At 44.9% G+C, this 12,125-nt stretch overlaps 1 protein-coding gene across 1 annotated transcript in view; it reads left to right on the forward strand.

Moving 5' to 3' along the window:
- The first annotated feature begins 5,162 nt into the window (after positions 1–5,162).
- The window catches only part of LOC139372105 (transmembrane protein 266), a 56,713-nt gene continuing 49,750 nt past the window's right edge, over positions 5,163–12,125 (forward strand). Inside the window, exons 1-2 of the mRNA XM_071111985.1 lie at positions 5,163–5,223; positions 6,425–6,524. Of these exons, the coding sequence (XP_070968086.1) occupies positions 6,511–6,524 (14 nt within the window). The 5' untranslated portion in view covers positions 5,163–5,223; positions 6,425–6,510. The remainder of the gene's footprint in view (positions 5,224–6,424; positions 6,525–12,125) is intronic.

Here is a 12,125-nt window from a genome sequence, read left to right on the forward strand (position 1 = left end):
AAAGCACAAATGTGGGCGTGTTCCATTGAGCCCAGAAATGTTGTGATAGCTGTTTGTCCACATTGTAAATGGCATGCTAAATGTCAGGATTCTCTCTATTGATTCTGATTCATTTTGGTAGGATGCCTGATATAGTAAAATGGGGTCGTTTTCAATGACTGCCTCAGAATACAATATCCCCACTACAGAGTAAGTAAACAAAGCCTTCCTCACTGGAAATTACGATCATTTTACAATTTTGACATTTCACTAATAAAATGTGCAGTAGTGGTTTACTTTCAAACAGACAATAGGTGTCTGCATTCACTGTAATGATGCATTAATGGATTAGTTTGTTAAAGCCAAGTAATTATCATTGCATCACACAATCTATCCAGGTTGGGCGTGGATCACCTGGTGGATCACTTGTTTTCTGTGTGACTTCAACTTGGCTTTAAATAGACAATCTGTGGGTTTGGTGAGAGGCAATGGAATGACTGGTATGGTGAGAGGGAATTGGAACAAACAGCACAGGCATAGCTAGAATCGTGGGAACTTTGCTTTGCTCTGGCCATCTTAATTACATGTCTCCTGCCTCAACACTTCCAGCATTCTTGTAATCATTGTTCTGTGGACTTCTTCAAAACCGTTAGCAGTTCAAATCAAATGTATCGGACACATACACGTGTTTAGCAGATGTTATTGCGGGTGTAGCGAAATGCTTGTGCTTCTAGCTCCAACAGTGCAGTAATTTCTAACAAGTAATATCTAACAATTTCACAAGATTTCCCAAAAATACACGACGTCTAAGTAAGTAATGGATTAAGAATATATATACATATGGACTACCGTTCAAAATTTTGGGGTCAATTAGAAATGTCCTTGTTTTTGAAAGAAAAGCAAATGTGTCTATTAAAATAACATCAACTTGATCAGAAATACATTGTTAATGTTGTAAATGACAGTTGTAGCTGGAAACATCTGATTTTTAATGTAATATCTACATAGGCGTACAGGGCCCATTATCAGCAACCATCACTCCTGTGATCCAATGGCACGTTGTGTTAGCAAATCCAAGTTTATCATTTTAAAAAGCTAATTGATCATTATGTATGCTCTCATTGGCTAGCCCTCACTACATATCTGTCGCCAAACCCACTGGCTCCAGGTTATCTATAAGTCTTTGCTAGGTAAAGCCCCGCCTTATCTCAGTTAACTGGTCACCATAGCAACACCCACCCGTAGCAAAATAGACCTTTCTATTTTTATTTTATTTTGTGTTATTGAGTGTACGTTTGTTTATGTGTAACTCTGTGTTGTTGTTTTTGTCACACTGCTTTGCTTTATCTTGGTCAGGTCGCAGTTGTAAATTAAAACTTGTTCTCAACTGGCCTACCTGGTTAAATAAAAGTGAAATAAAATTTAAAAAATTGATAACCCTTTTGCAATTATGTTTGCACAGCTGAAAACTGTTGTCCTGATTAAAGAAGCAATAAAATGGGCCTTCTTAGACTAGTTGAGTATCTGGAGCATCAGCATTTGTGGGTTTGATTACAGGCTAAAAATGGCCAGAGACAAAGACCTTTCTTCTGAAACTCGTCAGTCTATTCTTGTTCTGAGAAATTAAGGCTATTCCATGCGAGAAATTGCCAAGAAACTGAAGATCTCGTACAATGCTGTGTACTACTCCCTTCACAGAACAGCGCAAACCAGAATAGAAAGAGGAGTGGGAGGCCCCGGTGCACAACTGAGCAAGAGGACAAGTACATTAGAGTGTCTAGTTTGAGAAACAGACTCCTCGCAAGTCCTCAGCTGGCAGCTTCATTAAATAGTACCCGCAAAACCTCTTTATTGTTGACGTTGACATTTAAACGTGTTAACTCTAGCAAGGCTACTGGCCCAGACGGCATGTCTAGCCGTGTCATGAGAGCATGCGCAGACCACCTGGCTGGTGTGTTTACGGACATATTCAATTGCTCCCTATCCCAGATTACTGTCCCCACATGCTTCAAGATGGCCACCATTGTTCCTGTACCCAAGAAGGCAAAGGTAACTGAACTAAATTACTATCGCTCCGTAGCACTCACTTCTGTCATCGTGAAGTGCTTTGAGAGACTAGTCAAGGATCATATCACTTCCACCTTACTTGGCACCCTAGACCCACTTCAGTTTGCATACCGCCCCAACAGGTCTACAGACGATGCAATCGCCATCTCACTGCAAACTGCTCTATCCCATCTGGACAAGAGGAATACCTGTGTAAGAATGATGTTCATTGACTACAGCTCAGCATTCAACACCACAGTACCATCCAAACTCATCATTAAGCTGGAGGCCCTGTGTCTCATCCCCGCCCTGTGCAATTGGGTCCTGGACTTTTTGATGGTTTGCCCCCAGGTGAAGGTAGGAAACAACATCTCCACTTCGCTGACCGTCAACACTGGCACCCCACAAGGGTGCGTGCTCCGCCCACTCCTGTACTCCCTGTTCACCCCTGACTACGTGGCAATGCACGATTTCAAATCAATCATCAAGTTTGCAGACAACACAACAGTAGTGGGCTTGATCACCAACAACAACGAGACAGCCTACAGGGAGGAGGTGAGGGCACTCCGAGTGTGGTGTCAGGGAATCAACCTCTCACTCAACATCAACAAAGCTAAGGAGATGATAGTGGACTTCAGGAAACAGCAGAGGGAGCAACCACCTATCCACATTGAAGGGACAGTAGTGGAGAAGGTGGAAAGTTTTAAGTTCCTCAGCGTATACATCACAGACAAACTGAAATGGTCCACCCACACAGACAGTGTGGTGAAGAAGGTGTAACAGCGCCTCTTCAACCCCGCTGAAGAAATTTGGCTTGTCACCTAAAACCCTGACAAACTTTTACAGATGCACAATTGAGAGCCTGGTACGGCAACTGCACCGCCCTCAAACACAAGGCTCTCTAGAGGGTGGTGCGGTGGGCACAACGCATCACCGGGGGCAAACTACCTGGCCTCCAGGACACCTACAGCACCTGATGTCACAGGAAGGCCAAAAAGATAATCAAGGACATCAACCACCCGAGCCACTGCCTGTTCACCCTGCTACCATCCAGAAGGCAAGGTCAGTACAGGTGTATCAAAGCTGGGACCAAGAGACTGAAAGACAGCTTCTATCTCAAGGCCATCAGACTGTTAAACAGCCTTCACTAACTCAGAGAGGCTGCTGCCTACATATAGTCTCACTAGTCACTTTAAACAATGCCACTTTAATAATGTTTGCATATCTTACATTACTCATATCATATATCTCATATCATATATCTTATACTATCTTATACTATCTATTGCATCTTGCCGTGCAGTTTATACATCACAAACATTCAATGTTAAAATACACTTATGTCAAAGATAAAAGTCAGGGATAAGTGCTACCACTTGTAATCATACTCACTAATGTTTAAAGGGAAATCTGCAGTTGCTTCATCCATTTTTGGACTTCTGAATTAATGATATATACCCATTGATTCTTGAAGAATGTAACTTAGAAATTCCAATTCCAATGTTTGTAAACAAAGTAAAAGTGGTTCATGGATATCATGGATGGTCAGTCCTTGCATCCATAGTTCTGTCTATGAATTTGAGAGGGGTTACATTTTCAGCTCCATCCATCATCTTTTTTTACCCAAATAGGGGTGACAAGAACACTTATTTGTTGTTTCAACTACTGAATGCCGCTTTAAATAGGCCTACTACTTTTTTTTAAATACAAGATTGCCTCAATGTCAGTCAAGTATCATAATTGGAGAAACCTATAGCCCCCCCCAAACTAGATCTATGAAAGTTATGTGATTGATTGTTTCTTTACACCATGGTTTAGCCAATTGTCTCAGACAAAATCCGTTTTATATTTTATCAGAAAAACTTTGAGAATGCCATTTACCATCCAGTTAATATTTAGCAAGGTTATGGAACTGGATGCTGTCCTACTATCACTGCGATGTTATCGCGAGGAACACAGATGAAGCTCTGAAGAGGTGAAGTGAAGCGAGAGTGTTTTTACATCGACGCTTCTGGGGGGGGGGGGGGGGGGGGGGCTTAAAAAACCTCGTTATGACTGCCATAAAGACGTCAGTTATTTCAGATTTTCATCTCACATTTCATTGTGAGAGATAGTGTGTTGCCTCGCTTCTGTGGATGCCGCGGGATCACAATTCAGCACCTGGACAGCTCCTGGTCCTTAAGCTATTACTGGGCACATGGAGTCCCTAGCGTGATTGTAGGGAAACCCTGTGAGCAGGCGAGATTTGGGCACTAAAATGCCATCCTTCCGAAATATGACGTTTAACTGAATATGTGGATAGTGGTGGACATTTAAAAGCATCTCCGTGAATGATGATGCTTACAATAAGGATCGGGCTTTTTCGTTGTGCCCTGTATTCTAAGCAGCAGCACGGGTCGTTAGCCAATCCAAATCTGAAGAGGATAGCAGCAGCCTACACACAGCAACCGAGCCCCGCTCACACTGATCATCGGCAAGGGAGACATTACCATCATCATTAGGAGGGTATGAGTCACGACCATACTTTCAACAATGTAGAGCATAAAAGGTAGGTTGTTTTTGTCAGAATAGCATATTGATAAATCATTTTGATACTTCCCGCCTGTGACTTCTGCTCTTTCATCCATTCCGTCCCCCCTTTCTTTTACTGTCGTCTTAATGACCACCATAATTGTCTTATTCATAATTTGTCGTTGCTGCACTATTGATGACTTTGCTAAATTATCAGGAAAACATATAATGTACTATGTTTAGTATATACTGTGTAGTAGCAACCTATATATCTGTTGTTACACGTGCTTTGAACCAGAATAATAGTCATTGTAGAAAGCTGTCCAGGGCCTTGTGAAAAATAATTGAGACATAGTAGCCTTAATCAGTTTAGCAGGGATCAGTGTTGACACGTTTTTAAGGTAAAACCATGTGTTTGTTGGGAGAACTTCAAATGTAGGATACATGTTGGGTTCTGACTGAGGAGGTGGATACTAAAATGTAGACAGTAGACTATTGGGAAGTGATGGGTTTGGACAATATGAAATGGTTGCATGACTGCATGTCTTAATTTCCAAGAAAACCAAGTAATTATTGTCTGTCTGGAGGAATGCAAGAGCTATGTTGGAGACAACATGGATATATGGCAACAGTTCATCTACAGCCTGCAATAGGGATCTCTCATCTTGATGATGAGTATACAGCAGTGTAAGTATTTACTCAAGTCTTGGAATTGATGGATATTTTATGCAATATTCTACCTGGTCCCAGAGAGCTTGTTTCAAAGACCTAACTTGTTTGATAGGTTGTCAAGTCCAGCGCTTGACTTATGGCCACATCCATCCATTAGGAACTGTGATTGACAGGTTTCTTTAAAAATACGAAATCCTGCATACAGTATCTCAAATACTTTAATTTCACTCAGTCTTGTCTGCACAGGTCGGACAACCATTCCACTGCATAGCCTTCACTATTGCCTGTGCTGTGGCCAGATATTCTATAGGTGCCAGTTGTGTGCAGTCTTTTTTCTTGGGCATTGCAGTGATGCAATATTACAGTCTAGTCCTTGAATGACCTGAATTGATTTATCTTGAATGACATCTAATCTGCTGTGCTACACTACATTACTCTGTTCTGCTATAGCTTCAAATACTGACTCCACACCCCAACTTGTGTGTCTGAAGGTTTTCCCTTTGCCTTTGTTTGTAAGACAGACACTACACTGACTTCATAGTACGCTATACATATGAACCTCTCCTCTTCGCCCCGGCATTTAAATGATTGAAGCTCAGGTTAAACGACCTCTACAGCCCATGCTGCTTACTAATATGTGTTTATATTGCTGCTGACAACTTCATCAGACTTTTCAAAAGTGAGGCACTAGCAAATTGAGCTTCAGTTTATACCTGCAATGTGGGGAATGTAGCTGTCTGTGAAGTAATACCCCTTTTCAAAGACTCATGTGTTTGTGATTCTGTCTGGGTAAAGCCTATGTACCTGGCTGTTCTTCGCTCATGTTTACTCTCTGGAAAGCTGTTGGAATGGACTGTAAATGAGCTCTTCAATGTATCTATTTCCTATTGCATAAAGTGTTCTCATCCTTCCTTACTTGTTATGCAAGTGATGTGATGTTTCTGAGCCCCTGGTGCAGAGTTAAATATGTCAGAGGACTCCCATAACAGAACTATACTGCATGAGAATGTTCATGTTTATATCAATTGATTGTTTTCGATCTATTCTGTGAATTCATAAAACATTTCATGAACATGACATTCATAAAAAATGTTAAATAGTTAAAAGTATAATGAACAAGTTATACATGAGATGTGTATACTGCATTGTTGTCAGAATGTGAAGAGTTATGGAGAGACTGTGATTCACTTCCTTGTTTTCTAATCTTTCTCCACAGGTGTGGTGTGAGCCAAGTCTCCATTCTCTGGTTAAATCAAGAGTAACAATCGTGTCGACGTCCATTCACAGAAACAACACAGCAACATGAGCAACCCCCAGTAAGTAAAACACATGACTACTGATATTTATATATGTTTAACACATCAAAACCTCTCATCCTGTTCTTATGCATTTTGCTCGTTGTACCCCGACTGCCCGCTATTACTAGCACAGGTTTTGTGATGGGAACCCCAGCATGGTCTGGCCTGATTATGAGAACAGCTCCTGTCTATTTCCTCATACCCTTTCAGCCAAGGACTTTGAGCCTGAGAAGCAGGGGAGCAGCAGGGGAATAGCAGGGCAATAGCAGGGGAACAGCAGGGCAATAGCAGGGCAATAGCAGGGGAACCGCAGGGCAATAGCAGGGGAACAGCAGGGCAATAGCAGGGGAACAGCAGGGCAATAGCAGGGGAACAGCAGGGCAATAGCAGGGCAATAGCAGGGGAACAGCAGGGCAATAGCAGGGCAATAGCAGGGGAGCAGCAGGGGAACAGCAGGGCAATAGCAGGGCAATAGCAGGGGAACCGCAGGGCAATAGCAGGGGAACAGCAGGGCAATAGCAGGGGAACAGCTGGGCAATAGCAGGGGAACCGCAGGGCAATAGCAGGGGAACAGCAGGGCAATAGCAGGGGAACAGCAGGGCAATAGCAGGGGAGCAGCAGGGGAACAGCAGGGCAATAGCAGGGGAACAGCAGGGCAATAGCAGGGCAATAGCAGGGGAACCGCAGGGCAATAGCAGGGGAACAGCAGGGCAATAGCAGGGGAACAGCAGGGCAATAGCAGGGGAACCGCAGGGCAATAGCAGGGGAACCGCAGGGCAATAGCAGGGGCACAGCAGGGGAACAGCAGGGCAATAGCAGGGGAACAGCAGGGGAACAGCAGGGCAATAGCAGGGGAGCAGCAGGGGAACAGCAGGGCAATAGCAGGGGAGCAGCAGGGGAACAGCAGGGCAATAGCAGGGGAACAGCAGGGCAATAGCAGGGCAACAGCAGGGCAATAGCAGGGGAACAGCAGGGCAATAGCAGGGGAACAGCAGGGAAACAGCAGGGGAACAGCAGGGCAATAGCAGGGCAACAGCAGGGGAGCAGCAGGGGAATAGCAGGGGAACAGCAGGGGAGAAGCAGGGGAATAGCAGTGGAACAACAGGGAAACAGCAGGGCAACAGCATGGGGAGCAGCAGGGGAATAGCAGGGAAACAGCAGGGCAACAGCAGGGGAGCAGCAGGGGAATAGCAGGGGAACAACAGGGGAAAAGCAGGGGAATAGCAGGGGAACAGCAGGGAAACAGCAGGGCAACAGCAGGGGAGCAGCAGGGGAATAGCAGGGGAACAACAGGGGAACAGCAGGGGAATAGCAGGGGAACAGCAGGGGAATAGCAGGGGAACAGCAGGGGAATAGCAGGGGAACAGCAGGGGAATAGCAGGGGAATAGCAGGGCAACAGCAGGGGAGCAGCAGGGAAGCAGCAGGGGAATCGCAGGGAAACAGCAGGGAAACAGCAGGGGAGCAGGCACTCCTGTGCTAGGCATTCCAAGAGAACTACCACCAGTCACCAGACTGTCTCTGCTGCCATCTCTTAGCATGCAGGAGAGATTTTCACTTGTCATCTTCTCTTATTAATAATGAGTCGCTATGTGGTCCCCCAGACAGCCTCTGCAGCCTGATGACAGCCCTGGTTATGGCCAAGGAAGGGGAGGGAGATTATGGTGTGGTGGGAGGAAGATGGGCTTGAGGTGGGAGAGAAATGAGGCTGAGGTGGGAGGGAAATGATGGTGAGGTGGGAGAGAAATGAGGGTGAGGTGAGAGGGAGATGAAGGTTAGGTGAGAGATGAAGGTGAGGTGGGAGGGAGATGAGGGTGAGGTGGGAGATGAAGGTGTGGTAGGAGGGAGATGGGGGTGAGGTGGGAGATGAAGGTGAGGTGGGAGGGAGATGGGGGTGAGGTGGGAGATGAAGGTGAGGTGGGAGGGAGATGGGGGTGAGGTGGGAGATGAAGGTGAGTTGGGTGGGAGATGGGGGTGAGGTGGGAGATGAAGGTGAGGTGGGACAGAGATGGGGGTGAGGTGGGAGATGAAGGTGAGTTGGGTGGGAGATGGGGGTGAGGTGGGGTTGAATGCATAATTGGTTCAATCAGCTGCATCTTCTTAAAGCCAGTCCTACAGAGATCTCGGTCTGAGCTCAATGCAGACCTTGAGGTTATCAGGATTTTGTCCAAATGGAGCCTGTTTGAAAGAAAACACAGTGGGACAATATATTGCCCAATGGGCGACACACAGACTTGTGATGTGTTTTCTGGTTAACAGGAAGGCGTGAATTAATGATGTCGGTCCTCAGCGACACCCTGGTGAAATGACAGATGGGACATCTTTGTGTGGTGTGACCACGTCTGCAGAGATATTTTCCCCACTGTTATTTTAATTATAGCATAGTCCTTTAAATAATCTCTAACTCTCTATGATGTATTTCTGCATATACTAAGAGTAGTGAGTCAGAGATGGAGAAATACACTATATATACAAAAGTATGTGGACACCCCTTCAAATTAGTGGATTTGTCTATTTCAGCCACACCCTTTGCTGACAGGTGTATAACATTGATCACACAGCCATGCAATCCCAATAGACAAATATTGGCAGTAGAATGGCCTTACTGAAGAGGATGCCAACTTTCAAGCATGTCAATTTGTCAAATTTCTGCCCTGCTAGAGCTTCCCCATCAACTGTATGTGAAGTGGAAACATCCTAGAAGCAACAGCGGCTCAGCCGCGAAGTGGCAGGCCACACAAGCTCACAGAACGGGACTGCCGAGACCTTGCAACACTACCAAGTTCCAAACTGCCTTTGGAACAACAGCCAGCACAAGAACTGTTCGTCGAGAGCTTCATGAAATGGGTTTTCATAGCCAAGCAGCCGCACACTAGCCTAAGATCACCATGCGCAATGCCAAGCGTCGGCTGGGGTGGTGTAAAGCTCCATTGGACTCTGGAGCAGTGGAAACGCGTTCTCTGGAGTGATAAATCACGCTTCACCATCTGGCAGTCCAACCGACGAATATGGGATTGGCGGATGCCAGGAGAATGATACCTGCCCCAATGCATAGTGCCAACTGTAAAGTTTGGTGGAGATAGAAGAATGGTCTGGGGCTGTTTTTCGTGGTTCAGGCTAGGCCCCTTAGTTCCAGTAAAGGGAAATCTTAACGCTACAGCATACAATGACATTCTAGACGATTTTGTGCTTCCAACTTTGTGGCAACAGTTTGGGGAAGCCCTTTCCTGTTGCAGCATGATAATAGCCCCATCGCGGCGCTAGCTGTGCCACCAGAAACTCTGGGTTCATGCCCAGGCTCTGTCGCAACCGGCCGCGACCGGGAGGTCTATGGGGCGAAGCACAATTGGCCTAGCGTCGTCCGGGTTAGGGAGGGTTTGGCCGGTAGGGATATCCTTGTCTCATCGCGCACCAGCGACTCCTGTGGCGGGCCGGGCGCATTGCACGCTAACCAAGGTCGCCAGGTGCACGGTGTTTCCTCCGACACATTGGTGCGGCTGGCTTCCGGGTTGGATGTGCGCTGTGTTAAGAAGCAGTGCGACTTGGTTGGGTTGTGTTTCGAAGGATGCATGACTTTCGACCTTCGTCTCTCCCGAGCCCGTACGGGAGTCGTAGCGATGAGACAAGATAGTAACTACTAATAATTGGATACCACGAAATTGGGGAGAAAAAGGGGGGTAACATTTAAAAAAAATATATATATATTTTTTTTAAGACAATGGCCCAGTGCACAAAGTGAGGTCCATACAGAAATGGATCGGTGTGGAAGAACTTGACTGGCCTGCACAGAGCCCTGACCCCATCGAACACCTTTGGGATGAATTGCAAGCCAGGCCTAATCGCCCAACATCAGTGCCCGATCTCACTAATGCTCTTGAGGCTGAATGGAAGCAAGTCCCTGAAGCAATGTTCCAACATCTAGTAGAAAGCCTCCCAGAAGAGTAGAGGCTGTTATGACAGCAAAGAGGGGACCAACTCCATATTAATGCCCATGATTTTGGAATGAGATGCTCAATGAGCAGGTGTCCACATACTTTTGGTCATGTAGTGTAGTTACTACTCAAGATATAACCCCCCCTGTGAGTAAACTGATTTATAATATATTTCACATTCAGTATAGAATTGAACATGTTAAAGTTATGGAAGCTTTTATTTATTCATTTTCTTTTCCAATTGTATTCAAAGGCAGTTTTTATATTGATTGACGCAAACCATTTACTGACAAAAAGAAGAATGATCTGTATTGCCTTTCCGAGTGTCATCCAATAATATCATTTTCTGTATTAAATCATATTGAATAAATCATTGCAGATGATCCATGCTAGTTTGATGACAAGTACTCTGTAACAGTAGTGGTTGGCGTGTGCTTTATATGTAGTAAGGTTGTTTTCTTTCCCCGAGCCCTATTCAGAGTTATTTGTACATTTTGTTCCATTCAGCACACAAATATAGTACACTACACACACCGCGGAGTCATATGTGTTTAAAACAGGCCAGCTAACATTTACTGTAACTACCTTCTGTGGTCACGTGAGCCCCTGTCATAGTGCAGTTAGTCTCTCTGTCATACAATGTCTTGATCCTGTCTCATTACAACAGGATGTGCTAATTAGTAGGTCACCGTTTCCACTTTTAGCTCACAGATGGGATGTTTAAATCTCCTACAGATGATGTTACATGACATTGCATAACATTTTGCATGTTTTGCAGGCAGATGTATCCAGCACTTCAAACCGTAGGTCCCATGGGGTATTTACTGAGACAACAAGGCTACTACAACCAACAGCATTAGTCAGATATACAGCACCAGTGTCAATGCTCTGATTTAAAGCCAGTTAATTGTGGTTTAATAGCTCAGTGAGTTCCATTCCCTTCGAATCCACACAGATCCTCAAAACATTGGTTTAAGAGAACTTTGAGTTACACATTATAGTATTCTTTACTGTGTATTATCCATTGAATAGTATGTTATAAAGCCTATTGCAGTAAATTAGATTAGTCTATGATCATCAATAATATAATAGCTCACTATTGGCTGTAATTTTTATAGCTTGTTGCTTGACTGCTCTATGTAGCAGCTGGTGCTGGAGGTCTGGCAGATGTTGTTGCAGAGGTTTCTGCTGAGCCTGACATCACATCCATGTACATACATATCTTCTCATCTCTCTATATACACATCTTCTATGTCTGCTGATAGAGTGGCCCATAGCTGGGATGGTACAGGAGCAGGAGGAATTAGCTGTATCGTATATTAACCCTTATAATGAAAGCAAGCTCATTCAATGGCACAAAGTCCCCAGTCTTCTCAAGTTGACGCTCACAGTATTCAGGATGAAGATGGGGAAAGTGCCCCCAACACATGCACACTTTGTACAGCGAAGATGCGCATATTGATTTTTCATTATCTTTTCATTATCTTATTACCTAAAAGATCTAATTTCACAAATGTGCTGGTGTATCAATGGCCATCATCAATGGAGTCAGGGGCGGTGGCTGGAAATGTGGCTTAAGTTTGGCACGTTGGTGCGGCTTTCCTGATGGTATCAGAGCACTGAATTGCTTTCCATTGAGGAACAGCCAACCAGGCTTACATGCTTATTGGGTGAGACAGTGTGACAGAG

Source organism: Oncorhynchus clarkii, chromosome 2 (genome assembly GCF_045791955.1).
Source record: "Oncorhynchus clarkii lewisi isolate Uvic-CL-2024 chromosome 2, UVic_Ocla_1.0, whole genome shotgun sequence".
In the NCBI taxonomy this organism is placed as follows: domain Eukaryota; kingdom Metazoa; phylum Chordata; class Actinopteri; order Salmoniformes; family Salmonidae; genus Oncorhynchus; species Oncorhynchus clarkii.